The sequence below is a fragment of the Pteronotus mesoamericanus genome, unplaced genomic scaffold (assembly GCF_021234165.1).
Source record: "Pteronotus mesoamericanus isolate MK-2021 breed Mesoamerican mustached bat unplaced genomic scaffold, CSHL_Meso_final scaffold_507, whole genome shotgun sequence".
NCBI lineage: Eukaryota > Metazoa > Chordata > Mammalia > Chiroptera > Mormoopidae > Pteronotus > Pteronotus mesoamericanus.
In genome coordinates this window covers 520,369-547,254 of record NW_026555319.1, presented here as the reverse complement: position 1 = coordinate 547,254, position 26,886 = coordinate 520,369, and the positions used below count along the sequence as shown (strand labels likewise).

At 64.7% G+C, this 26,886-nt stretch overlaps 1 protein-coding gene across 1 annotated transcript in view; it reads left to right on the top strand.

Annotated features, from left to right (window-relative positions):
* Positions 1 to 26,886, top strand: part of EP400 (E1A binding protein p400) — a 72,449-nt gene that overhangs the window by 22,528 nt on the left and 23,035 nt on the right. The window contains exons 6-29 of the mRNA XM_054594285.1: positions 459 to 752; positions 1,437 to 1,622; positions 1,849 to 1,989; positions 2,420 to 2,498; positions 3,184 to 3,233; positions 3,539 to 3,596; positions 4,139 to 4,228; positions 7,062 to 7,169; positions 8,200 to 8,390; positions 8,608 to 8,785; positions 10,393 to 10,529; positions 11,392 to 11,561; positions 11,814 to 11,988; positions 12,090 to 12,226; positions 14,944 to 15,130; positions 16,510 to 16,676; positions 17,699 to 17,868; positions 18,636 to 18,878; positions 20,573 to 20,737; positions 21,963 to 22,118; positions 23,240 to 23,334; positions 23,836 to 24,107; positions 25,810 to 26,012; positions 26,096 to 26,265. Coding sequence (XP_054450260.1) covers positions 459 to 752; positions 1,437 to 1,622; positions 1,849 to 1,989; positions 2,420 to 2,498; positions 3,184 to 3,233; positions 3,539 to 3,596; positions 4,139 to 4,228; positions 7,062 to 7,169; positions 8,200 to 8,390; positions 8,608 to 8,785; positions 10,393 to 10,529; positions 11,392 to 11,561; positions 11,814 to 11,988; positions 12,090 to 12,226; positions 14,944 to 15,130; positions 16,510 to 16,676; positions 17,699 to 17,868; positions 18,636 to 18,878; positions 20,573 to 20,737; positions 21,963 to 22,118; positions 23,240 to 23,334; positions 23,836 to 24,107; positions 25,810 to 26,012; positions 26,096 to 26,265 — 3,822 coding nt within the window. The remainder of the gene's footprint in view (positions 1 to 458; positions 753 to 1,436; positions 1,623 to 1,848; positions 1,990 to 2,419; positions 2,499 to 3,183; positions 3,234 to 3,538; positions 3,597 to 4,138; positions 4,229 to 7,061; positions 7,170 to 8,199; positions 8,391 to 8,607; positions 8,786 to 10,392; positions 10,530 to 11,391; positions 11,562 to 11,813; positions 11,989 to 12,089; positions 12,227 to 14,943; positions 15,131 to 16,509; positions 16,677 to 17,698; positions 17,869 to 18,635; positions 18,879 to 20,572; positions 20,738 to 21,962; positions 22,119 to 23,239; positions 23,335 to 23,835; positions 24,108 to 25,809; positions 26,013 to 26,095; positions 26,266 to 26,886) is intronic.

Here is a 26,886-nt window from a genome sequence, read left to right as displayed (position 1 = left end):
AGAGGGCCTGCGGTCACTGCCCCGCGTGACGTGCCGAGTGAGACGGAGGCTGGCGGAGCAGCCTGTGTGCGTGGGGCGGGGGCGAGGCTGGGGGCGGCGGGGCTGCTGCAGGCTGCCTGCCGGGCTCCCGCGGGGGCACCCCCCCGCCGCCATGCTCTGGTACCTCTCGATCAAGAGTAGCTGGCACAGTGAAATTGCTGGGAAAAAAGTTATTAAAAAACAGGAGAAAGGCTGGAAAAGGCCAAAAAAAAAAAAAAAAGGGGGAAAGTCTGAGAGGAGACAGCGGGCGCGAGCACAGGTTTGCAGCGGGTCCGCGTGGCTCTGCACAGGGCAGGGCCAGTGCACTGTGGGTGTGGCGGGGCCACGTCCTGGTGGGTTGTGCAACCATGTGTTCACTTGCGTGGCTACGGGGAGGGACCGACGCTGTTTTCACCTGTTGCCTGTTTTCTCCTTGCCAGACGGTGACGTCCGTGAGACCACCCACAGACCCCACGCAGCCCTGTACACGGCCCCCGCCCGCCGCCTCCACGTCGTCCATCGCTCCTGGCAGCGGCTCGGGCCCAGGGCCCTCACCCACACGGGCCTCCCCGGTGAATAGACCCTCCTCAGCAGCCAGCAAGTCGCTGTCTCCAGTCACCTCCCGGTCCCCAGGGGCAGCTGTGTCGGCCCCCTCAAAACCTCAGAGCCCAGCTCAGAATGCGGCTGCACCCCAGGACGGTTCTCAGGACAAGCTGGCAGAGCAGATGGCGCTGGTGAGGACTGGCGCCTCCCAGCCCGGGACTCACAGCCGCTCTCGTCTCGGGACACAGTGGCGGCCACCCGCCCAGCCGCGAGCACGTCGGCGTGCTTCATGGTCCGGGAGGCACGGCCGGGGCCAGTCGCGTGGCCTCCCCTTGGGGAGGGAGACTCCTGCGGAGGCTGCTCTGGGCTGAGGCCAGCGGCCTGGGCGGAGACCCGGAGGCGAAACGTGTCATGAGGCGGGGGGACAGCATGCAGGGCCCTTCTTTTGCTGGGGGTCGCAGCCCAGCCAAAGGCTCTGGCTGTCTGTCGGGGGACTGGGCAGTTACTCTGTTCAGCGTCATTGGAGGAATTAAGAGAAACGTAGCGGGACAGGCGGGCTCTGAGAAACCCAGTGCTCGCTGTCCCCGGTTTAACCCAGGGCTGTGGGCGGCCGCCCGGCGAGGGCGAAGCAGGCTCCGGGCCTGTGTTGCTTCCCTTGTGAGTGTCAGCGCGGGCCTTGGTTGTTGTTCCGGGGTGGCAGGTCTGTCCCTTCAGCTCCTAAGGCTCTGGGCAGTCACCTGTCGGCTCCTTCTGACCTTGTGTCCAAGTCTTCACCTTTGTTCCTGAGCCTGCTACACAGTAGGTCTCCCAAACGTAGGGTCTGAGTTAGGGGAATGCAGTGAGTGAGTGTGTGCCGCCCTGCCCCCTCCCCGCAGGAAAACCAGATCCATCAGCGGATAGCCGAGCTGAGGAAGGAAGGCCTGTGGTCCCTGAGGCGGCTGCCGAAGCTGCAGGAGGCCCCACGGCCTCGCGCCCACTGGGACTACCTGCTGGAGGAGATGCAGTGGATGGCCACCGATTTCGCCCAGGAGCGGCGGTGGAAGGTGGCTGCCGCCAAGAAGGTGGGTGCGGCGGGACTTGGGGCTGTCCGCTCAGTCGGGGGAGTTCAGAGCTGTGGGCTGTGTGTCTCCCCGCCCCGCCTCTGACAGCCTTCAGGGCTCCTGGGGTGCCTCTTGCTGAGATGGGGTCGTGCTGGGCTGCGGGCGCGTTTAAGAAACTCCTGCGCCTTTTCTGGAGCGGGGAGTCAAACCGACTGACACGCAGTGCTCCCCAACCTGCATCTGCCAGCTCGTCCGGACAGTGGCGCGTCACCACGAGGAAAAGAAGCTCCGTGAAGAGAGAGGGCGGCGGGAGGAGCAGAACCGATTGAGACGGATCGCCGCCTCAACCGCCAGAGAAATAGAGTACTTCTGGTCGAATATCGAACAGGTCGGGTCGGCCAGGCGTGTTACCGGGGTCCCGAGACCTCGGGTGTCGGGCTGGCGATGAGGCAGAACCCGCAGTGCCGCTGCGGGGGGTGTGCGAGGACGGGACCCCCGCCACGGTCCCTGCGGGGCGGCTGCGTAGGAGGGGTTCCTGCTCTGTTTCTGGCTGCGCGTTGCTGCCTCCCGGGAGGCCCTGCCCCAGCTCCTGGGGGTGGGGCCGGGTCACTAAGGGAGCGTCTTTCCCAAGCGGTGGCTTCCACTCCTGTTTACTTTCCCCCAAATTCCGACCTCAGCACCTGAAGGGCTTGGCAGACACAGTCAGAGGCTGAATCGGGGAGGCCCCTGCCCTGTGTGTGTCGCCAGGGCAGCACGTTCGAGAGCTGCACTAGCGTAGCCCTCAGCCACGTGCCTCTGTGCTTGTCTCCTGTTCTTAGGTTGTGGAAATAAAACTCCAAGTCGAGTTGGAGGAGAAGAGGAAGAAGGCCCTCCATTCACAGAAGGTCTCCAGGAAAGGTAGGATCCTTCTGAAAAGCCTCCCCTCTCAGGCGGAGCTCTGTCCCAGCGCCTGGTGGCAACGGGACTGCCCGGGGGACCCGTGGGGCTCGGGGGTCCCTGGCGCCGTTGGCGCGGCGGCCGTAGCCGCGCGCTCCCCTCTTCTGAGGTTCGCTGGTCGAGTCGGCTTTGGGTGCTCTCAGAGCTGAGGCCTGAGCCTGCTCCCTGGGGCCGGCCCCTGGGCAGGGAGGCAGACCGCTGAGGTGTGCGCCCCGAGGCGCCCCCGGGGGGGCCGGCGCGCCGCTCCACGCAGCAGTGGCTTTGTCACTGGTGTGGGCCGGCCCCCAGCGGGCCGGCCTCGGGAGGCAGGGCGGAGCGGGGCACAGTGGCTCACACTCTCCTGGTGGGGGGACGGCCACTGCCGGAGCCATAGGGATGTGAGGCCAGACGGACGGATGGCCAGAGAGGACCTTTGCCGCTGCCCCCGGTTCCTCTCCAGACTGGTGACAAATCAGCGCCGCGGCCGACAGTTGCCTGGGCACTTGGTGGGGCGGCAGCGCAGTGGGCCCCACGTGGCCACCTGGGTCACCAGGAGGGAGGCGGGACTCGCTGTCTCCTCAGAGGAGACGACAGAGACAGCCCTGGCGCGTGCGTGGAGCGCCCCCCACAGCTGCGGTGCGACGGGTGGTGCTCCCTGTCTCTCCAGGAAAGGAGCCACGGCCCAGGGGACCAGACGTGTTGCCCGAAAGTGCTCTGGTAAGTGCCGGCGGCTGCGGGGGGCGCTGTGAGTGCGTCCGCAGGCGCAGCCCCGTGTCTGCTGGGGGACATGTGGAGGCGACAGGTGTCACTCCCTTTTATGGTAGCCCCCCCGCCCCCCGCAGGGGAAAGCTGGCTCTGCGGCCGTGGGCTCACCGCCTGACCTTTCCTGGCACCAGAGGCCTGAGGGCACACTCGTGGCACAGGCACCGAGTGTCCTCTGAGGTGCACACCGGGCAAACCCTTCTGCTGGGGTTTCCAGTGGCGCCCGAAGGCCCGTGTTTGCAGCGTGGGCTCCGTTTCAGGATCCAGGAGCACCTGGGAGAAAGCGGAAAGCGAGCGTGTCCCTCACTGACGACGAAGGTCTGTCCCCGTGCCCTTGCCGTCCCTCCGCGGGGCCCTGAACTCAGGAAGCAGGCGCCCGCTTGTGACGCCCATGACCCGGGGAGCTGGGGCCGCCTCGGGGTGGCGGGCTTGGTGGGGAGGACAGGAGGCGCTGGCCCGCGGGGCAGGGGAGCCGGGGCCTGAGGGCGCGTCCGAGCCGGAGGGGAGGGGCCGGCGGGGGGCGGGGGGCGCCTACGTGGCAAGGCCTCCGGCGGCGAGGGCCGTGCTCCGGGGACCGACGGCCGTGGGTGGTGGGGGGCTGCAGGGAGTGCTCGTGGAGACAGCAGTGGGGCCCTGTGGTCGTGGGGGGGCACACCCACAGGGCCCCGACAGCCCGTGTGCGCACCCCTTGCGGCAGGCTCGGCAGGCGGACGGCTCCCCCACTCCGTGCTCTGGTCCGAGGGGGTTGTCGTCTCCGAGCTTCACCTGGGAAATGGAACGGCTTCGCAGCGTTGAGGCCTTGTAGCGTTTGAGCAGGGCTTGCTGCCCGCCTCGCTGACCCGGGATGGTCCCCATTGCAGTGGAGGACGAGGAGGAGACCATTGAAGAGGAGGAGGCCAACGAAGGGGCTGTGGACCACCAGACAGAACTCTCTACTCTGGCCAAGGAAGGTGGGCCTCGGGGTCCTGCCCGAACGCTCTGCGGCACGGGGGTCAGCACACGGCACGCGTGTGCGTGACGCCGGAGAACACCCAGGGCCGCGGGCTCCCCGGGCCCGGCCGCACCGCTGCGCGTGGAGAGCGCGCCCTTGCCTGTCTCGCCTCTGCCCTCACGGCGCCACGACTGCGCCGGACCTCGCGTTCGCCGCCTCTGCGGCTCTGTCCCGAGCCCCCGCGCGCGTCCCTGAGCCCCCGACTTAGCCCGTGTCAGAGCCTCACACGCTGTCCGCCGCGGGTTCTCCAGCTCAGCTCTGTACTCGGCGTGTCCCCGGGGTCGCGCGCACGTCATCGTGCGCTGTGTGGACGCACGGCCTCTCGCTGCTGGGCGGCTCCCGGTGCACGCCGGCTGGAGGCGTTCTGCCGGGCCGCGGGCGGGCGCCTGGGGGCCCGTGCCGGCGGCGGAGGAGCCCTGCGGGGGGGCTGTGCGCGCGCCTGTCCGCGGGACGAGGCGGTGCCGGGCCTTCGTGCCGGATTCGGGGCGGAGCGGGCGCAGCAAGCCCCACGTGTCGGGAGCCCTGGCTGACGGGCCGCAGCCCTGCTGCCTGCCTCGGGGGCGAGAGACGGCGTCTCTTTGTGGGTTTCCTCCTGCCTTTGCCCGTTCTGGTTTGGGGTTTTCTTTCTGCTGTTGACTTGTAGGCGTTCCTTGTACGTTCTGGACACGAATTTGTTGTCACTTACGTGTGTGGCAGTGACCGTTCCCCATTTTCATTCCCTTCGTGATGCCTTTTGATGAAGAGCTGTTCCTAATATTAGTATTGTTGAATTCAGTGGTCTTGTTTGTTTAACAAATCTCTTTTTACTTTTGCGTCATAAGGATGTCTTCCCATGTTGGCTAAAACTTTTTGTTTCCACTCTCACATGCGTGTCTCTAACCTATGAAAAATCGCTTTTGTTGGGAGTGTGAAATAAGTGTGATTTTTCCTCCCAAATAGATGTCCTGCTGTCCCAGGACAGGCGACACGCCCTTCTGCCCTCCTGACATGCTGTGCCAGCCACTCAGCGGGTGCCGAGGTGCTGGGCTCTGCGTTCACAGGAAACCCCGCTGGGCAGATGACTTCTTGGTAGCAGGAGGAGTGTCTGGTGGGGGTTGCATCGTTGGGAAGTTGAGCTTTCCCAGCCTGTGGTCCACGTGCGCGTGTCCACTAGGTTTATTTTTACGTGCATCGTACAAGGAAGGGCAAAAGTAGGGTTATGGTTGTTTGAATGGAAAATACAATAATTAATAAGTAATAGAAGAATAAACTGTGTTTTACATACTCACAACTGTAAACCTACTATTGCTCCACTCTGTAGTTTTAAAGTTGCAGTAAATGGTATGTTCTGGAAAGGTACATTTTTATTGGTTGCTGGCATGTACGATAGAAATGCAGTTGATTTGTGTTTATTGGTCTTCCGTCCAGCACCTTCGCCAAACTGTTGTGTTCGCTCTGTGTGAGGAGCTTCGTCTCTGGGGAACGAGGGCTTCCCCTTTGTAAGCCTGGGCGTGTCATTGCTGCCAGCGGTGAAGCGTGGACCACAGGAGCTGGGGTGCTGCAGCGTGTCCTTGGACTAGGCAGGCGCTGGCAGCGGGAAGGCCCGCCTGAGGGTGCCCGTCCCGGGCCCTGAGTGCACCCGGTGTGGCACGTCGTCCCCCAGCCGCTGAGTTGCGCTGTGTGTGTCCTCGTAGAGCTTCCCGAGCACCGTGAGTGTGCTGTGGTAGCTGCTCCAGCACAGCGCCCCTGCCCCCGCCCCGCTCCCCCTGGCAGGGACCAGGGGCAGCCTGGCCTCGGCTTCTGCCCGGTCTCCCGAGCCTCTGCCCGCGTGGCTCTCCCCCCGCTGCCGGGCCTGGGGGCGTGCGGGCCCTTGCTCGCGTGGGACGTCCCACAGGCTGCGGGAGCACCCTCGTGTGGTGTCCCAGGGGCGTGGAGGCTGGTCGCCCCCAGAGCACGCCACGCCCTCTCTCTCCACCTCGGGCGGGCCTGTGGGGGCGGGGCCTCGGGGGCCACGCCCAGGGTGGGTGGTGCCCTTGCAGCTGCTGCCCCTGCCGCCTGGGAACCTCGGAGCGCTTGCTTCATCGGGCAGGTGTTGTGCATTTTTAAAAGGCTCGATTCGAGCCTTTAGTTTTCTGTCTAAGTGGAGCGTTTTCTCCCTTTACATCTCCTCACCAGGTCAGGAGGGTGGGAGCAGGGTTCAGCTTATCGGGAGACCTTGACTGAGGCACCTTATTGCGTCATTTCCACACGCTTCCCGGGGGTGCTCCTCAGCCGCCTGTGAGGTCTGTGCATGTTCGAACGTTCAGACACCGTCAGGTGGAAGGCCCCTTGTGGTGGCGCCCGAGTGTAACCCCGTTGTGTCCGCAGCCTCTTAGCCCAGGCCGGTGGCTGCTTTAAATCGTGAGCAGGTGAAGCCACGGGCTTGGGATTAGCGTCGGGTGCCCGGCGCCTTCACTGCGGCCCTTTTGGGGCACAACCCTGCGGCACGTGGTGTTTCGACCACAGATGTTGCTGACACGTGGCAGGCAGGCCTAAGGGGGACTGCGCACAGCATGTGCCCGCGAGTCTGGGTCCCGCTTCCGGTTACCCCTGGACCGGCTCGCGGGGCTGGGAAGGAGGTCGGGGATGCTGGGAAGAGCCGTTCCGCGGCCTCGGCGGTCCCCGGACGGACGGTGACGCCACCGCCCGCTCCCCTGTGTGCGGGGCCGCTGCTGCGGGGGAACTGGGCTGTGCCTGGGACGAGGACAGCGCGTGCGCCCTCTGCTGGCGCCCCTGCGGGGAGTAACCCCCTTCCTCCCTGCGGCCCTTTCCAGCGGAGCTGCCCCTCATTGACTTGATGAAGTTGTACGAAGGTGCCTTCCTGCCGAATTTCCAGTGGCCCCAACCTCAGCCTGACATTGAGGAGACGAGTGAGGAGGAAGGTCTGTTGTGTCTTTAGAGGGTTCAGTTTTGTTTTATTGCTTATTGATTGGGTGATTGATTGATTGATTGATTGTAGAGAGAAGGGGGAAGAGAAACATCAGTTTGTTGCCCTGCTTATCTGTGCGTTCTGCGGCAGACTCTGCCTGTGCCCTGCAACCCCAACACATCGGACGGCGTTCTAACCGTCTGGGCCACCTGGCCAGGGCCAGAGGGTCGAGCTTCAGAAACGGGACACTTACGGAGGAAGGGGCAGGAATAGGGTTTCAACACCACCTTTGCTTGCTTTTAGTCCAAAGAAAGAAAAACGGGGGGGATGTATTTAACACGTAATTTTATGTTGAATAGCATTTTATTAAACCCTGTGCCTTCTACTCCTGTTTATGCACTCGGCACAGGCATCAGAGCACGTGAGCATGTTGTGAACAATGGTTTCTCTGCAGACTTAGGGAAGTGATTGTTTCATGGACCTGGATTTTTACCACGTTTCCTCAGGGTGTGTTGTGTGTTGAACACACCGGTGTTAGGAAGTTTGACTCGTACTAGACACTCTAGACACACGCAGACGGCGCCCAGACTCTGCTCTGCCTGGGGCCTTCTGCCTGTCCCGCCTGTGAGACGTGGTGCCTGTGTGTGGAGAGGTGGGGGGCTGGTGGCCCCCTTGCCTGCTTGGGCTTGGAGATACTTGTAGCCTTTCCTTTCTTGGTGGTGGAGGGGCGGTCACGAAACCCTTAGGTGCCCATAAATCAGTTGGTAACACCAGGTCCTGGTCGCTTCAGAGACGTTTTCCAGGTCCACCGAGGACTTTCTAAAGTGGTCCTAGGGTGGGTAGTTTCGTAATAGTCTGTACCCATTTATCCGGAGAGCCTTGTTAGGCATATGAAGGGGATCAAATTTTTTTTAAAAATTGGTGCTTAATTTTGTATTTGATGTATTTGGATTTTGTTGATTATGCCCCCCCTTTTTAAAAAATGTTCAGTATGCTCAGTACTATGAAAGCAGCTGTAAATCCCATTTTTCCACTGTTCACAGACGTGGAAGACAGCCCAGCTGACCAGGAGGGCCGGAAGGATGTGGTCCTCATAGACTCGCTGTTCATCATGGACCAATTCAAAGCTGCAGAGAGAACAAGTGTTGGGAAGCCTCACACAAAGGACGTCGCTGAAGTGACCGCCGTGGCCGAAGCCATCCTGCCCAAGGGCGGTGCTCGGATCAGCGCCACGGTGAGGCGCTTTGCGGGAGGGGCAGAGAGCCTTCTTGCTTCCACGCAGCTGCACAAGTGGTCGGAAGAGCAGACTCTGACTTCTGTTATTCCTGTTACCTGGAGAGCTTTCCTGTGGCTTTCCAGCAGGCTGATCCTGTGACTGACTGGGCCTCGCTTTGCAGGAAAGGCTCAGAGGTCGTTCTGAGACACGCTCACTGGCCTGTCTGTCACTGCAGGTGAAGCCGGGTGTCCCGTCCCTGCTGTACGGCGCACTCAGGGACTACCAGAAGATCGGCCTGGACTGGCTGGCCAAGCTCTACCGGAAGAACCTCAATGGCATACTGGCGGACGAGGCTGGGCTGGGTAAAACAGTGCAGATCATCGCCTTTTTTGCCCACCTAGCCTGTAATGAAGGTGAGCACTTGCTGGAACAGCACGCGTGTTGCTGAGACGGAAGCGCAGGCCGGGTGTCCGGCCGAGAGGGCGGGGCCTGGCCTGTCTTCTCTGCTCCTCTGCTCTGGGCTGTGCCTCAGGGCCCGAGGGTGCAGGTCGCACAGATGAGCGAGGAGGTGGGAACCCCACCTGGCTGTGACGGAGGCTTCGTGACTGTCCGAGTCCTGCCGCTCATCAGTGTGCGGACGGCGGAGAGGGTGGGCGTGAGCCAGCGCCCCCGGGCGCCACCGAGGGCTGGTGGGAAAGCGTCGCCCAGCGTGACCGGGACCACGCTGCCCTGGCCACTGCTGGTCTGGGCCGCCCCTCTGGCCTCCGCATCCGCAGCTACTCTCCAGACACCGCGCCCCGGGGCCGGGCGTTCCAGGCTGCTGGTTCTGCTCGCGGCGGCCCTCTCAGCCGGGCGGCGGCCGTCCAGGTGTGCGCTGCAGACGCTGCCCCCGGGCCTGTCGTCGCCGCCTCCCCGCTCGGGCTGCGCTCCCCTCGAGCGCAGAAGGCGGGGCTTGGTCTGCGCGGGTCATTCTCAGGGGTCGGCCAACAGCCCGTCTGTTTTCCCCACAGGCCGGCTCTAGTAGCGCGTAGGCGTCTTTAACTTGGTTCCGAATGATTTCGCTAGATCATGTGGTGACAGCTGTCCCATCAGCGTGCATTTAAGAAAAAAACTCACCAAAAGTGGTAAATGTTTTTGTAGCCATTTTAGTATTGAAGATGGAAGAAAATAAGCAACATTTTCAGCTTATTAGCTTTATTATTTCAAGAAAGGTAAAAATGCAACTGAAGCACGAAAAAAAAGATTTGTGCAGTGTGTGGAGAAGGTGCCGTGACTGACTGGATGTGTCAGAAGTGGTTTGTGAAGCTTCGTGCTGGAGGTTTCTCGCTGGGCGATGTTCCCTGGTCGGGTGGAGCTGCTGAAGTTGGCAGTGACCCAGCTGAGACATTACTTGAGAACAATGAGCCACCACACGGGAACAGCCAATATACTCAAAATATCCAAATTAGCCAAGCTATTGGTGAGGATGAAAAATGTGCCTCTTACTTTACAGAAAAAACTAAATGGACTTTTTGGCCAACCCAATAACCTAAAAACGCTGTTTTTTCCCCAAAGAATGAATCGGAACCATAGTTCTTGGGATGGTCTGGGTGTGTCGGCCAGAGGCCGGGCGCCCTCGGAGTCGGTGTGGCGCCGCAGGGTGCGCCTGTGGGGACGGGCGTGCCGTGGCTGGAGGGCGCGGGCCACTTTCTCCTGAGCACTGTTCCTTGTGGACGGGATTCCTCCCCGTGCTCACAGAGCTTGCCATGTTTCCGAATAAATATTTATATTTTTCGTCAATTACTCATCCAAGTCCCTTTGCTGACAGCCCCCTGAGAGCCAGACTCGCCTCCTGCCGCAGCTGACGAGGGAGCGGCGCGGGCCCCCCGAGTGCAGGGCCCCGGCGGGCAGGGTGCCTGTGACCCTGCTGGGCAGCCCCTCTGGCCCCCCGCGGGCTGTCCACAGACGGCACCACGCCGGTGCCTGTGCTTGACAGACGGCGTAGCTGAAGAGCAGGCGCTGTATCTTCTTTCATCCGCAGGCAACTGGGGCCCTCACCTTGTCGTCGTGCGGAGCTGCAACGTCCTCAAGTGGGAGCTGGAGCTGAAGCGCTGGTGTCCGGGGCTCAAAACCCTCCTGTACGTGGGCAGCCACAGAGAACTCAAGGCAAAGAGACAGGTATCTCAGTCCAACCACAAAGCAAAGCCAGGCAGGAAGCCAGCTTAATTTCTATGGGAGACACTTCAAAATATCAAGGTGTGCTTATTTGCGTAATTACTGTGAGACGCCAGGACTTCAGGCTGTTCTGGACCCGCAGCCCCTTGAAGGCGCCCACGACACCTTCCAGGAGAGCCCCAGGTGCGCCCGGCCTCTTCCAGAACCTGAGGGTGTGTCCCCCAGAGCTACAGCGGGCTCCGGGGCGCTGCGGCCCAGGGACCCGTTGGCGCACAGGCATGAACGAGAAACCGGGTGCTTCCTGAGTCCCGGCCTGCCCCGCTGCGTGTGTGAGGGACACGTGTGACGTGCAGTGAACCCCCAGCAGGCCTTTGGACTCTCTCAGTCGTTTCTGCCAGGAGACTCTAAGTGAAAGTGCGTTGCGGTTTCTCACAGAAGATGCACTCTGGCTCATCCTCAGGCGGTTGTGTCGAGGAGCCTTTCCCGAAGAGGCGATGCCTTGAGACGCACTGAGTCGTCCCGTCACCTGTTCTTCCCGAAAGGCTTGCGATGCAGTCAGCCCTCTGTGCGCGCCCCGCGCCCGGGCGGGCCCCGCGCACGCCCCGCAGGACGCGCTCTGATAGTCCGCTTCCCAGCGACAGTTGCTTGTGCCTCGAGCTGCCGCTGGACGAGCCCGCGCGAGGGCTGTGGGCTCCTGGGAGGGTCATAAGATCCCCTCAGCCCTTTCCTGGGCGGGACTAGCAGGGGCTCAGGAAGAGCGAGGGGGTGACTGGACGGGAGCGGGTGACCTCGGAAAGTGTGCCCCGGGCCACTGGGCACGAGGGAGGGCCAGGGAGACAGCCAGGCTTTGTTTCCTGTTCCACAGGGATGGACCGAGCCCAACAGCTTCCACATCTGCATCACGTCCTACAAGCAGTTCTTCCGGGGCTACGCGGCCTTCACGCGGGTGCGGTGGAGGTGCCTGGTCATCGACGAGATGCAGCGCGTGAAGGGCCTGAGCGAGCGGCACTGGGAAGCCGTGTTCACCCTGCAGAGGTCTGACTGCTGGCCCCGCGGCGGGTTCATTTGCAGGCACACACCACCTCACCTGCGTCCTCCGTCGCAGTGTGTCCGGCCGAGGACACCCAGGGTGTTCGTCTAGATCGGCCCATGTCTTTACGGCCCCTGGACATAGTCACCCGTCACCCGTCCGACGGCCGTGCCCCCAACCCACCTCAGCCCCAACCCCCCTCCGCCCCAGCTTCCCGGGCCCGGGCTCTGAGACGTGGCCTCTGGTTCTGTGCGCAGCCAGCAGCGTCTGCTCCTGATCGACGCGCCGCTGCACAACACCTTCCCGGAGCTGTGGACCGTGGTGCACTTCCTCATCCCCGGCCTCTCCAGGCCCTACCTGCACCTGCCCCTGAAGGCCCCGAACGAGGAGAACCAGGACTACTACCACAAAGTGGTCATACGCTTACACAGGGTGCGTGGGGCTGCGGGGCCCGGGCCCCCGTGCGATGCCCCCGGGGACGCGTGGTGCTGTCACGCCCAGAGAGAAGGCAGCGGGCCGCGCTCTTCCTCCAGGTGACGCAGCCGTTCATTCTGCGGAGGACCAAGAGGGACGTGGAGAAGCAGCTGACGAAGAAGTACGAGCACGTCCTGAAGTGCCGCCTGTCCAGCCGGCAGAAGGCCCTGTACGAGGACGTCGTCCTGCAGCCTGGGTGGGCCCCCCTGCGCGGCCCCTCCCCGGACTCCCTGCTGCTGCCTGCGGGCTCCGCCCGCCCGGCAGACCCAGGCGTGGCACGCGCTCCGTGCCCGCGCCGTCTGGCAGTGTTTTGGTTCCGACTCCCACGGGGCCCGTTCTGGCGGGCGCGGGACAGCTGCACGCGCCTGTCCCCGCGGCGGGCCTGCTCCGGGCTCCCCCGTGGACGCCCGGCACGGCACCAGGCCCTGCCTCTGCCGGTCCGAGCGCCGGTCTGAGCGCCACGGTCCTTCTCACGGTTTCACAGGCGGCGCGTTTGTTCTGGCTGGATTCGGGGGGCCTCAGCACCCCGTCCTCCCCTTCCCTGTGATACCAAGACCTTTCACTTTCCCGCCTGAAGGAAGCGCTTCGGGCTTCTCCTTGGCCTGGCCACGTGGCTGCTCTTGCAGCTCGCTCTTCGGGGCTGTACGAAGCAACAGGAGGGCCGCTGGGACGCAGGCGCCATGGTGCCAGGCCAGCCCCTGGATGGTCCCTCCCCAGCGCCCAGCGGGCGGGAGACGCGAGGCAGAGGGACACCGACGCCCGCCGCCCCGCCCCCGGCAACCTCCCCGTGCCAACCAGGGCAGAGCTCCCCGTGCCAACCAGGGGGCGCCCGGCAGACCGCCTGTAGACCGGTTGTTTCTGGCACTTGCCGTCTGCGGCTGCTTTGCACTGTAAGTCGCTGAAAGTGCGGCTGTATGAAGGCCCGGGCGAGGGCGTGCCACGCGGGCCACGGGCAGCAGTCAGTGCCACCGGGACGGGGCGTGCCGCCTGCTCCCTGCGCAGGCCGGAGTCCAGGCCCCTGCTCCGCTCCCTGACCTTTTCCCACGACCTGTGGGCTCTTTCGGTCACACTCTCCGTTTTCCTGAGTTTGAATGAAGAAACCAAGAGCAGGCACGGAGCGCGGGTGTCGAAGCTGCTGGGTGGACACCTCTGTACTCAGGGACCCCAGCCACCCTGTCTCTGCGGGTGGCTGGGAAGGGCCAGGGCGGCGCCCAGCGGTCCCAGCACACGCTTGGTCCTGGCGGCCGCCTGGAGCAGGCTCCTGCGCTCCTGCAGCCGGGCCCCGGCTGCTCACCTGGCTCACGGGTTTGTCCTTCTGCAAGGACAGGGGTGACCTCGTGTGTTGCCCTGAGGTGGCAGATGCAAGCCCCCATGGGGCACAGACCGTGGGCCCGGGGCCCCAGAGGAAGGTGGAGTAGAAGGCGGCCCATGGGCTGTGGGGCTCCCCGCGTGCCTGCGGGAGTGGCCCCTGAGCTGGGGACCCACGGATGACGGCAGGTCCGCGGCGGTTCTGTGGCTTTTGCTGTGATGCAGAGGCAGGAAGAGACCTGCTGTTTATGCCTGGGCCCCACGTCCTCCCCGAGCCTGTCGGGAGAGCAGACTTCGGGGGGCGCTGCCAGGCACGGTCCCTGCACGAGGACGCAGTGGTCCCAGGGCCTGATCCTGTTCCTGACCCGCATCCTCCCTCCCTCTGCGCGGTGAGCGTGTCCCACGCATCCCTGCTTCCTCCACGGGGGCCCGCTTCCCGGCGACCTCGTCTCCCCTCTGCAGAGAGCCCTGCCAGCCGGCCAGGTTGGCGCCCCTTCCCCTGGTCTCTGTCACCAGCCCCTCCCCAGCCGAGTCCCCCCTCTCGGGAGACACACATCCAGTGTGGTTTGTGCTTTCGGTCGTCTTCCTGCAGCATGTCCCCTGCGCCCGGCCTTGGGCACAGGGGTGCCCTGCGCCCGCGGTGGCGCTCTGCCCGGCGGCACCGTCGGCATGCTCGCTGCCCTCCCCTCTTGCCCCCCCGCTGCCCTGGGCTGGGCCAGGCGCGTCAGGGCTGCGCGGCCTGTGCTCAGGCGTCAGACGCCAAGCACCCCCCTCGCTCCCCGCGCTGCCCCCTGAGCGCTGCATGCGCTGGGGGCGCAGAGCCCCGCTCACCACGGGCTGCTGCTCCCTGGGCTCCTGCCTGTCCACCCGGCCCCCACCCCCGGTTAGGAACCTGCCTTTCCTCCCCCACCCCCGCCCCCTGCCCTCCATCCTGCTGCGCCTGCTCCCGAGTCTGCCGACCAGCCAGCCCTCCGTCCCCTGCCGCCCCTCTGGCCTGCCCTGCAGGGTGGCCCCTCCCCCTCCCCCAGGTCTGCGGGTCGGGCACGGAGTCCCACCCCAAGAGCGGACAAGGGGACGCTCTGTGGGAGGCACTCACGCCCGCCCCGCAGCGCTGCCCCCGTCGCGGGCCGGGGTCCTCGGCCTGCGGCGTCCGGCAGGGCCACCGCCTCGCCGCGCTCCCCGCAGTCGCGCCGACGTGCGTCATCGCTCCGTTTAGAACGTCCCCTTTGCCTTGGTCCGGCGGCTCAGCGGGTTGGCGCGTCGTCCCGGACACCAGAAGGGGGAGGGTTTGGTTCCCCATCAGAGCACATGCTCGGGGAGCAAGTGCAGCCCGCGGGCAGGACGTGTACGGAGGGCACCCGATCGACGTGTCTCTGCTGCTCTCTCTCCAACCCACACGCTCACCCTGGGGGGGACCGAGACGCGTGAAGACGCCTGTCTGCCTGCCGGACGGCGCCTGGGGGCTGCGCCGCGTCGGCCCCGCCCCGGCCCTCCGGCCTCCTGTCCCGTCTCACAGGGACCGTGAGGAGGCCGAGGGCCCGCGCCCTGGGCGGGGGTTGGGACTCGGGCGGGGCCGGCGCTGAGTGCCCGTGTGCCCCGAGGCAGGACCCAGGAGGCGCTGAAGGGCGGGCGCTTCGTGGACGTGCTGAGCATCCTGCTGCGGCTGCAGCGCATCTGCAACCACCCGGGGCTGGTGGCGCCCCGGCGCCCGCAGTCCTCGCTCTCGGCCGGGCCGCTGCGGCTGCGCGTGGCCTCCCTCATCCTGAAGGCGCTCGACCGGGACGCCTGGAAGGTAAGGAGGGGCCGGGGGCGGCTCTGTGGGAGGCCGGCGGCCCGCGTGCTGGGCGTCCCTGCCCCCCAGCGCCCGCGTCGGGCGCCTCCCCGGGGGTGGGCTGTCCTCGCCCAGCACGCGCTGCCGGCTCTGGGGAGGGGCGGGCCCAGGGGCTTCGAGGTGCACCCTGGGAGCGTGGGGTGGTCAGAGGGCCGGGGACCGCGGGCCAGCCAGCCGCCGCCGCCGCCGCCAAGGTCGCTGCAGAGAGGGACAGGGGCCTCAGCGGGCCGGTCAGCCCCCAGGCCTCGGCACGTCCACGGAGGCGCGGTCCCTCTGCCGCGCGCCGCGCCGGCGCCCCGGGCTCAGCCCCTGCCGTGGGCGGCAGGCTGGCCCCGGGGCCCCCACAGGGCCGTGCAGCGTCACCCGCGCCCTCGTGCACCGTGATGCTCCAGGGCACACGCGCGCACGGCGACCGCCACGCCCGTGCCCCCCTCTCAGTGGATTCACCTGCGTCGTGCAAGGGGCACGTTTCCCGTAGGTGCCGCCGTGCGGCGTGTGGGCGTGGCATTCAGCGTGGTAGCTTCAGGGTTCGCCGCGTGTAGTAGGGTTTCCCTTCTTGGAAGGCTGAGTGGCTCTCCCGCACACACACCCCACATTTTCTTTGTCTGCTCATCCGTCGGACGTTCGGGTTGCGTCCACGCCCTGGCCATCGTCACCATGCACACGTTTCCTGTGGACGTGGGAGTGTTGTCCTCAGGCGTGTGTCTAGGCCTGGAAGCACGGGCCATGTTCTGGCTGCGCGTGCTCCCGCCCGCCCGCCCGTGTGTGCAGGAGGCAGGGGTCCCTTTCTCCTCATCCCTGCCCCCCCGCCCCCCCCACCACAACCCACCCTCCTTGACTCACCATCCTGTGGGTGTGAGGTTGCACTTTTGTTGTGAAAGCTGAGGGAAGCCCACGTGGGGTGTCTCGGGGGGTCCCCAGCTGGGGACACAAGCAGTGAATGCTCACCGAGGAATGAGCGTCCCCAGGGCTCTGCTGTTGGGCGAGTGACGTGCCCCACGTCCACGCCAGCTCTTGGGTCTCCCCCTAGCCCCTTCCTCCCGACGAGGCCTGGCACCCCCGTGCCATCCAGACCTCCCTCTCCCCTCTGCCGGGTCCCCTCGGTCTCTGGGGACTGCCGCCTCCATTTCCACAACTGCTCAGGGGGACCAAGTGCCGTCGTCCGCATCTCCGAGCTGGGAAGGCCGAGGCATGCTGAGCCCCAGAGCGTGGCGCAGGCGAGAGCTGCAGCAGCCCTTCTGGGGGCAGACGGCCGGCCTTGCTGCCTGCGGACTGCCTTGGGCTCTTAGTCGAGGGCTCTCCTGTTGCTTCATGTAGCTCATTTTTCTTTTTCTACTTAGGAAACCGATCTTTCTATATTTGACCTCGTTGGCTTAGAAAATAGAATGACTCGCCACGAGGCCGAGTGGCTCTGCAAGAAAAGGCTAACCCGGAAGCTCATCGAGGAGCTCTCCACGGCGCCGCCCCCGCCGGGCAGGCCGCCCGCCGCCAGGCTGAAGCCCAGCAGGTGGGTGCTGCGGGCGGCGTCGGGGCTCCCCGACTGGCTGCGGCCGGGCCCTGGCCGGTCCGAGCGGGGCCCCTGGAGGAGGTGGGAAGAGCCACCCAGGCGGGGGCTCTGTGGGGCGCCGGGCGCCGGGCTGCGCGAGGCCTCATCGCCGCTTCGCGGTCTGTGCCTGTGGGCACGGCAGTGCGGGCCCTCTGCATGCGCCCTCTGCACGCGCCCGCCTGAGGAGGAGCGGCCCTTACCGTCTTTCAGGAGCATCGGGGGAGGGGAGGGTGCTGGGGACCCGCAGGCGGGCCGTCACCGGAGCCAGGCAGCCACGTGGCGAGGGCAGGGGGTCGCCGTGGGGCAGTGCTGGGCCTGTGGCGGCAGGGGGCCCCACCCTGACTGAGCGGAAGGGTCGCCGTTGTGAAAGGCCCTGAGGCTGCCGTGGAGCACTAGGGAGAGGCTAATCCAGTGAGCTGGCGATAGGCAAAATCCTAGGCTTGGGGCAAAAAAGAGGGAGGAAAGGAACAGTAAGTGTTTTGGATACAAAGGGCTATTCCACAGACTGCAGTCCTCCTGGCGGCCCCTCCCGCAGTGAGGGCCCCGCCCCCCCGCCCTCGCCCCCAGCCTGCGGCTCCCCCCGGCGCAGCCCCCGTGGAGGTGGGCTCCCGCCTGCGGGCTTGCCCTCTGCCGTGGGAGAGGCGCCTTTCTGGGTCTGCCTTCTCTGTCTGACGCCTGGGCTGCTTTTTCACCGGTGCTGCAGTTGACCTTGCACCCCACTGACGCGTGGACTCGGTGTCAGGAGTCCACCCAGCCCACGCTGCTGGGAGCTCGGCTGCAGCAGAGTCACGCCCCGCACCACGCAGGCGGGAGGCCCCCCCCCCCCCCTGGGGACTGTGTGTTGCCGACAGCTCCCTGGAGACCTGCCCCGCCGTAACCCGCTCGGGGCCGGGGCTGGGGTTGGGGGGGGCCTCTGCTGCTCAGTCTGGCACCCAGGCCCGCGCCCCAGTGATGCTGTGTCTTCTCGCCCGCGCGGCGCTTAGGTTGTTTCAGCCTGTGCAGTACGGCCAGAAGCCCGAGGGCCGCACGGTGGCCTTCCCCAGCGCTCACCCACCCAGGACAGCCACCTCCGCTGCGGCCACTGCCACCCCGCAGGGCCACGTTCGAGGACGGCCACCTATCGCCACGTTCTCTGCAAACCCGGATTCCAAAGGTACGTCCCGCGTGGTGCTTTGCTCACATCTTGGAGGGTGCGCCCTCGCCCTTGTGCCGCGGGCCTCCGCTCCAGCTCTGCTGGAGGGACGTGTGCAGCCCTCAGGCGATTTTGAGGCTCTTTAAAGTTTCTTTAAACCGGATTTCGACACAATACACTGCGCTCAGAGGGGAGTCATGGTTGGCGTGGCAGCGAGGGTGCTTCTGGGGGAGGCACGCTCACGTACGGAACTCGGCTCCGAAGCTTCCGAGGAGGCTGCTGTCCTGTCTCGTGCCCCTGCTTTGCTGTCACCACGCAATTGTGGAAGAGGAGGCCCGGGCGAGGCGGCCACGAGAGATGGAAGGAGCGCCGCAAGCCCCATCCGCGCGTCCTCGGGGCCGTGCACCCGGCAGCGTGTGAGCGTCCAGGTCCACTTCGGGCCGGAGCTCCTGGTGCGGCCGGGGTGCAGCCTTGTGTGCGCCCTCGCGGCGGTCGGGGCAGTCTCCGATGGACCCCGGGGCTCACACGGCCGACGTCCTCACGCCCGTTGACAGCAGAAGTGTGCCGCACGGTCTGCTGATCCGCTCCGAGTGAGAAAGTTGACAGCTGATAGAAAGCTGGGCTCGTCTCGGTCTGGAGACCACGCTGGCCTCCGCTCCCTTTGTTAGAACTTCTCATTTGAGAGACTCTGTGAAATGTTTGTTTTCTTTCTTTGAAAGTCGGGTTTAAAAGACTGCGCTGATCAGAACCTCTAACAGCTCTGCACAAACCGCCCTTGTCAATTGCAGCGGCCGCAGCCCCGTTGCAGACCTCTCAGGCTCCCACCGGTGCGCCGAGACCCCAGGCCGCCTCGACCTGCAGCACAGCTCCTAGCCCAGCCCATCCTGCGAAGCTGCGGGCTCAGACCACTGCCCAGGCCTCCGCCCCGGGCCCGCCCCAGCCCCAGCCCCAGGCCCCCTCGCACCCGGCGGGGCAGAGCGCGCTGCCGCAGGGGCTGCTGCTCACCTCGCAGGCCCAGGCGCGCCTGCCCAGTAAGTGGCCTCGCCTCTCCGGTGGTTCTGCCCCTCCCCCAGGGAGCCGTGTTCCGAGCAGTGGTGTCAAGAGCCTCGCTGTCCACTCCTGTCCCCCACGCTGGGCGCTGTCTTTGCCATGCTGTCCTCTCCGGCCCGCGGCCGCCAGCGCCAGCGCCAGGGCCCGCCCTCTCTCTCCTCCCTCCGGGCCTGCGCGGCAGCTCTGCTCTCCTTGCGCTCGGGCTCTGCGCTGTGTGCTCCGGGCTGTGCCTCCCTGTCGGCCAGGCTTCCGGCCGGCAGCAGCGCCGCGGCCAGCAGGGGGCGGGGAGGCGCGGTGGAGGTGGGTCGCTTCCGGGGGAATGAGCATCAGTTTCTAAAAACTGACTTCCTTTTTGTCTCTTGTTACCAAATTTGAGCCTGGGATGAATTACTGCTCAGTGGAGACATTTTGTAATAATTCAGTGACTGGAACATCAGAATATTATGAATTATTTTAATAGAACTTCTCATTGTGACCAGCATGATAGCATATTTCCAAATCTCACGTGGACCCTGTTGGTTCTGCTGCGGGAAGTGCCCAGCTGCTGCCATGGGCTGCACCGTGTCTCTGGTGCGGGGCCGCCTCGCGTGCCCATGCTTGCGGTGCGGCAGGCTGTGTGGAGGCCTCCGGGGAGGCTCAGAGAGCACAGGGCCTGGGGCCACCGTGCTCACGCTGGGCGGGGAGGGGGGGCGCTGGTCCATCGCCTGTGAGTGGTCGTCGCTCGGTCACTGTCTGCGGGACGCGCTTCCTGGCGTGGGGCGGGCCCGCGCGCAGCGCCCCACAAGCCGTGCCCGCAGCACCGCCCGCCGGCGCCCTCAGTCTGCTGGCCTCGCCTCTGCGCGGCCGCCGGGGCTTGGGGGGTGGGGGTCTCCACGTGCAAACCTCACGCCTCCTTTCCTTCTGCCGCCCTTGGGCGTGGTTTCTGTGCACAAGACACCTGGGTGTTTTCCTCGTCTTTTGCTTACTGTCTTTTTTATCTCAGCACTAATAACTCTTGCATGGATTTCCTTGGGAGGGATGTTTAGACTCAAATATCAGCCATTGGGTAAAATAACCTTTAATCCTCTGTACATACAGCCTTTTTGAGTGAGGTGCATGTGACTCCACCTGAGTTAGGTTCTCAAAGATCCTAAGCGACGTGAAGCTGGCATTTTCCTGGTGGCGCACACTGCAGGCCGGGTCCCACGATCTGGTTCAAACAGCGTGGATCTGCTCGTCGGAAAGCCACGCTCATGTGCAGTGTTCGAGACTTGAACGTTGAGGAGGCTGTGAGCCAGCCGGGTGTGGGCTGACACTTTCGGGAGGTTCTCTGGAGCAGAGGTTGGCACAAGGTTCTCAGGGCCTGTCAGATAGATTTCCGCTGTTCCTGATGTCTGCCACTTCTTCACTGGCTGGAGAGGAAAGTAAAGTGTCCCTTAGTAGCTTGGTTACTGGTCCTACCATCTTGAAGTCTAAAACCTCTGTCAGTTGTAACTGCAGAAGCTAATCGTTAGGCCCTGACGTTGACTTTCTCTTTTCTGTTAAGAGAGTTGCTTTCTGACGGTGCCCGCACCGCGTAACCCACATTCTTCTGCCCGCTCAGCTACCACGGTCCCTGCGTGTGGTAGACAGCTGTCAGCGTCGCCGGCGCACGCATTCCACCGCGGCTTCACCTGTGTCCTCTGTGTTCCCGCAGGCGGGGAGGTGGTCAAAATAGCACAGCTGGCTTCGCTTGCAGGACCGCCGAGCCGAGTCGCCCAGCCGGAGACCCCCGTGACGCTGCAGTTCCAGGGGAGCAAGTTCACCCTGTCGCACAGCCAGCTGCGGCAGCTCACGGCCGGCCAGCCCCTGCAGCTGCAAGGTGAGAGGCTGCTGGCTCGCCCCGCGGCCCAGCGAGGACCACGCCGCGGGCCCCTTGCGGCCGGAGACGGCAGGCAGCTGCCGCTGCCCTTGGTCACGGTGACTTTCAGCTCAGGGGCCTCCCTGTGGATGTCACAGTGAGCCGGACCTCGGAGGGTGCGACCTCGGAGGGTGCAGGGAGGACCAGCGGAGTGTCACCTGGCTGCCCCCGACACGTGTTCGAAGGTGGCAGTCATGTTTAAAACCCTCCCCTTTGTTAGAATTTCCCTGTTCTAAAAATCAAAAAGAGACGTTTGCTGCTTTCTAGTTTACTGTGAGGTGACTGGCCCTAAAGACGCCAACAGACGGGCGGTTCCTGGGGGGAAAGCTGTGGTCTGACGCAGTCAGGCAGCTCCCGACCGGAGCCTCCGGGCCGTGGCCAGAGCGAAGGGTGTGTCCATGCAGTGGCCGCGTTTTGAAGGACAGGGGTGCAGTGTGAGTGGCACACTCATTAGTCCCAACAGGCCGCATGGCCACAGTCCAGGCATTTGTGTCTGTTTCGGCTGTAGGTTTGGATTCAGGGGTGGTGTGAGCCGCACCCCCCAGCCCCTTCCCCAGCAGCTCCCGTGGGACAAGCTGTCAGAGCAGGAGGGCGCTGCCGGGTCACCGTCAGCAGAGAGCCTGTGCGGTGGGGTTTAGTGCCGCGTTCCCCCAGTTCTCTGGTGCAAGGAGCAGGGCTGCGGCCGCCCTGTCGGGTGCACCCCAGCTTCCGTGGCACGTGGGCGCCTCCCGCAGAGCCAGAGAGGCAGGGAGACTCCCCGACGCCGCAGGCCGAAAGGGCCAGCTCCTCAGGCAGAGCCGCGGCATTTGAACTAAAAACACATTTTGGGATGTTTCTTCACCCAGCGGGCAGGTGTGGTGCAGGCAGGAGCCAGGACCTGCACCGGTGACGCGGGTCTCAGGCAGATGCGATGGACCCTGCGCGGGTGCCCGTGGCGCTCACAGATAGCGTGGGTTTCTGGGAATAGACAAGCTTGCTTTGGTGGTTAAGAAAAATGACGTCGTTCCTCAGAGTTGCGTTTCTTGTGAATATGGTGTTTTCCTTTCCCCCAAGTGACTGAGCCTTGCCCGTGGGGGTGGGTCTGGCGTGGGGTTTCCGGGGGCGGCCTCGGCTGTCTGCACCTGGGGGGTGCGCTCCGGCGAGGACAGCCGCGAGACCGCCCCCACCCCAGCGCGTGTGCTTGCAGGCAGCGTCCTCCAGATCGTGTCCGCCCCCGGGCAGTCCTACCTGCGTCCTCCGGGCCCTGTGGTGATGCAGACCGTGGCCCAGGCGGGCGCCCTGAGCGCCCTGGGAAGCAAGCCCCCGGCCGGGGGCCCCGGCCCCGCCCCCGCGGCCCCGCCAGGTAAAGCACCCCGAGCGGGGAGGGGACCATCCGCAGCGCTTCCTCCCGATTCTTTGCCTCGAAGGTAACTGGGCGGCACTGGGGTTTCTGACGTGCGGGGCCTCAGAGCCTGAAGGCCCCACTGTGGCCACGTCCCCTTGGTTTGTTCCTCTCGCTTTCGCTCTCAGAGTTACTGGCTGGCTATCACCAGCCCCTGCCTACCTCAGGTTTTTGCTTCGGTCCCAGAACCGCCCCTGGGACCGGCATCGAGGCAGGGTGTAGCCCTCCTCTGTCTCGCCCGGCCTGGGCTGCCCCACCCTGTCCATGGCCAGCTCCCTGGCTCCCTGCAGCCTCGTCAGCGCAGCCCTCCTGTTGTGCGAAAAGCCGAGTGTGAGTCCAGCTGTGGGACATTCTAAGAAAGGCAAAAGGCAAATACGTATCGCTGCTTGCCAACTCCAAAGAAACAGCCCGGAGGACCGGCTGCGTCCGGCCTGAGTGCGTCAGGACACCGGGGCGGCCTGTCCTGGAGTCTCTGCAGCGCGGGCCTTCCCCGTGCCGGGTCCAAGGACAGGAAACAGAGCAGACGGGGCAAGAGAGCCGCGTGCGGTCAGAAGCCAACTGTTCTGTCCAGGCTCCTGTTCCGCAGCGGTTTCTTTTTGGCTGTTCCTTGGCTGAGGAGCTGGCCAGTCTCCCACAGAACCCTTCATGATAGCTCCTGGGTGGGCGGAGGCATGGGGGCTTGGGCGGGACCCCTGTCCTCACATATGGCCCCCCCCCACTCCCCTCCCCAGGGCCTTCTGGCCCCCGAGGCCTCTGTGAACTGCCCCCTGAGGCACGCAGCTGGCCCTGGCTGCTCTGGAGGGCAGCGCTGACTCCTGGCCCGAGGGCCGACGGGCCCCAGCGGTCTCTGCGCAGTGTGGTCACCGCGAGGGTGGCCATGAGTCCGGTGCATGCAGGCGCACTGAAGGGGAGGGACAGGCTGGCGCTCCGACCGGTCCGGCTGCGAGCATGCACGTCCCGGACCTCGCCAGCGAGAGGCGGCGCTGATCCTGAGCACACGCCGGGCGGGGCAGGGGGGGGGCGTCCTGTGCAGCGGCTGGGGGGCCGGGCCTTTGTTGCCGACTGTGGCCGTTGCCTTGTAGTTGGCGTGCCTGGTCGAGTGGCAGTCAACCCCCTGACCGCAGGAGAACCCGGAATGGCCTCCAAACCCTCCTCCCCCCTCGGAGGGCCAACCCAGGTACGAGGCCGCGTGCAGGGCGCTCCCGCGGCGTGCACGCCCCCTGTGCACCTCCGCGGACGCTGTCTGCCTTACGTCGTTTCCATTTTAAGAACACTGCCCCTTTTTTGTGATGTTTTTATTGTTATTCTATTGCAGTTGTCCCCATTTTGCCCTCTTCTGCCCATTCAACCCTGCCCCCCCCCCCCACAGTCAGTTCCTAGCTGTTGTCCATGACATGGGTCATTCACACGTGTTCTTTGGTCCCTTAAAAATGCTTTTCTAATGAAATGCAGCTGGGCTTTTCTTACGTTTTTATACTCTTCTCCCGCCTTCCACGCTTTGGAAATGCTCACTGCCTCAAGAAACTGCCTGCTCTCTCGCTGCCTTTCTGCCCATGTTTCTCGTGGAGCAGGCCCCGCCTGGTGGGGTGCGCTCAGTGCGGCAGGGCTCCCCCGGGACCCCGCAGGGCCCCCGCTGGCCCGCCGTTTCCCATTGACCACTTTCATCGTTGTTTGACAGGAGGAGAAGACCCGGTTCTTGAAAGAGCGGCTGGACCAGATCCACTCCGTCAACGAGCGGCGCTGCTCCCGGGCCCCCGTCTACGGCACGGACCTGCTGCGGATCTGCTCCCGGGCCTGCGGGGAGCGGGGCCCGGGGCCCGGGGCCTTGGGCAGCAGACGCGGGAGGGGGGCCTGGCCAGCGAGCGGCTCCATGTCACCCTCGAGAAGCCAGAAGGGCCTGATTTTGACACTGACTCAGCGTCAAGAGTCCCTCCAGGATGTTGTCGACAGGTGAGCCCTGTGTTCACCTGTTTGCTCCTCCCACCCGACCCCTGGCGACCCCTTCTTGTCAGCTGACTGGCGCTCCCGGGCAGGGCGGGCTGCGGCCCATCGCCCCGTCCCTTGCTGCAGGGCACCGCGGTCGCGCCCACGTCTGGCAGTTGTGAACAAAGCCTCTGCGCACACGCGTGCCAGGTTTGTGTGTGGATGCGAGTTTTTGGCTCCTTTGGGTAAAAAGCCAAGGAGTGTGATTGCTGGACCGTGGAGTGAGTTCAGGTTTGTGAGAGGTGAGCGAACCACCGCCCTGCGCTGCTGCCGCGGCTGCTCCCGCCGGCCCCGCTCAGGGCGGTCAGTGCTGGTGCTCGGCCGTTGCAGCGGGCGCTGGCGTCTCGGTGCTTCGGTTTGCACCTCCCACGGCACGATGCGGACCGTCTCTTCCTTCGCTCGCTTGCGTCTGTGTATCTCCTTTAGTGAGTGGTCTGTTAGGGTCTTCGGTCCGTTTTTTAATCAGGTTGTTTTCTTACTGTTGACTCTTTTGAGTTCTTCATGCGTTTTGGCCAGCAGCCCTTTATCAGGTGTGTCTTTGCAAATATTTTGCCTCGGTCTGTGGCTTAGCTTTTTATCCTCTTGACGGCAACCTTTGCAGAACAGAAGTGTTTGATTTTAGCAGAGTCCTGTTTATCAGTTCTCTCGTGGATGGTGTCTTTGGTGTTACGTCTAGAAAGTCACTGCCAAGCCCGGGGTCGCCCAGGCTTTCCTGAACGTCATCGTCGCGTAGCTTTGTCGCTGTGCAGTTTGCGTTTAGGTCTGTAGCCACTGGAGCTCCTGTCGGTGGCAGCGCGAGGCGTGCGTCTGGGTTCCTGGCTTGCACGTGCTGCACAGTCCAGCCCTGCGTGTTGAAACAGCGTCATGTCTGCCGCTCTCTCGAAGGTCACGGGGCTGCCGTTTGGCGGGTCTGCGTCTGAGCGCTCGGCTCCGCCCCGCGGGCCTGCCCGCCCTGTCTCCCGCCGGCCGCCCGGCCCCGGCGCTGCGACTTCCGGGCCAGTGCCGCGTCGTCGGCGCTGCTGTCCTCAGGCTCTGTTCTCCAGCGTGCGTGGCTGCCCCACGTCTTCTGCCTCTGGGAAAACGTTGGGATCAGCTCGTCAGCGCCCACAGAGGGACTGGCTGGGCCTTTGACTGGGACTGTGCTGAGTGTCTCAGCCACGCTGGGAGGAGCTGGAGCAGGGCAGCCAGGAGCCCGTCTGTCCCCCGTTCTTGGGTTTCGCCGCCAGTACTGGGCTGGTGGGCGGCCTTCGGCTCGTGTGCCGTTGGTAGTGAGTCCCGGGAACTCGGCCTGGGCTGAGGGCCAGGGCAGGGGCGTTCCTGGTGCCGATGGCGCTGGGGGGCCAGGAGGTGGGTGTCAGGCATGGCGCAGGCCCTCCTCCCAGTCGGCCTCCCCTCCTGGTGGCGCCCAGGCTGGCGGGGGGCGGAGCACCCTCGCCCCAACTGCCCCGGGAGACACGCCTCTCGCGGGGAGCCGAGCGTCTGTGCCGACGCTGGCGGGTCTGCCAGGGGCGCCCTCGTAGCCCAGGGCTGTTGCAGCTGCTGCCACGGTGGCCGTGACAGAGAGTCTGGGCCGCTGGGCTCAGCCCGTGGGGCGACTCCGCCCGTCTGAGGTGCTCCCTGGGGCAGGTGCCGAGGTGCCCAAGCGACGAGCCTGCTCTCTGCTTCCCAGGGTGCTGTGCGTGATCCCGCCCGTGGTGGCCGCACCCCCGTGCTTGCGGGTGCTGCGGCCGCCCTCCCTCTACAGCCACAGGATGCGGCTCCTGAGGCACCGCCTGCGGGAGCAGACGGCGCCCTACGCCCAGCAGCTGCAGCGGGTGACGGCCCCGCGCTCACTGCGGTTCCCCGAGCTGAGGCTGGTCCAGCTCGACTCAGGTATGCGAGGCGGCCTCCGCGCACGTCCCCACGCCGCGCTCCTGGCTTCGGGCGGGGAGACACTCGGTGCTGTCCCCTCGCAGGGAAGCTGGAAGCCTTAGCCATCCTGCTGCAGAAGCTGAAGTCCGAAGGCCGTCGGGTGCTGATTCTGTCCCAGATGGTTCTCATGTTAGACATTTTGGAGATGTTCTTGAACTTCCATTACCTCACCTACATACGGATTGACGAAAACGCCAACAGCGAACAGCGGCAGGTAAGCGGGGCGTCTGCCTCCTCATCGGAGTCTAGCCTGGCCTCAGCGCTGGGTACATCCAGCGCGATCACGACCCCTTTGAAGAGAGGGACGAACGGACGTCCCTGTGTCTTTGAATTCAAGTGAGTCTTTAGCTCTGTCCTTCAATATTTTTTTTTTTTTTTTAAGATTTTATTTATTTATCTTTACAGAGAGGGACAGGGGAGAGAGGGAAACATCCACGTGTGGTTGCCTCTCTTGCGCCCCCTACCGGGCCTGCAGTCCAGCCTGCAACCCAGGCCTGTGCCCTGACTGGGGTTCAAACCAGCGACCCTTGGGTTCGCAGGCCGGCGCTCCGCCCGCTGAGCCGCACCAGCCGGGGCCGATACTTCTTTCTCATAAGTCATTTCACTCAAGACGTGCACAGTTGACCCAGTGTCGCAGAGTCAGAACTGCGAGCACGCAGTCACGGCAGAACAGGGCTGGCGTGCTCCAGGAGGCGTCCGTGGAGACACGGGCAGCCCAGCCGCCGCCTCCCCGGTTGGCGCCGTGCCGGTGGGAGCCCTGGGCTCTTTTCCTCCTGTCCGAGTGGCGAGGCTCCAGGCCTCTGACCAGCTGCCACAGGGCGCAGGCTCGTGCGGC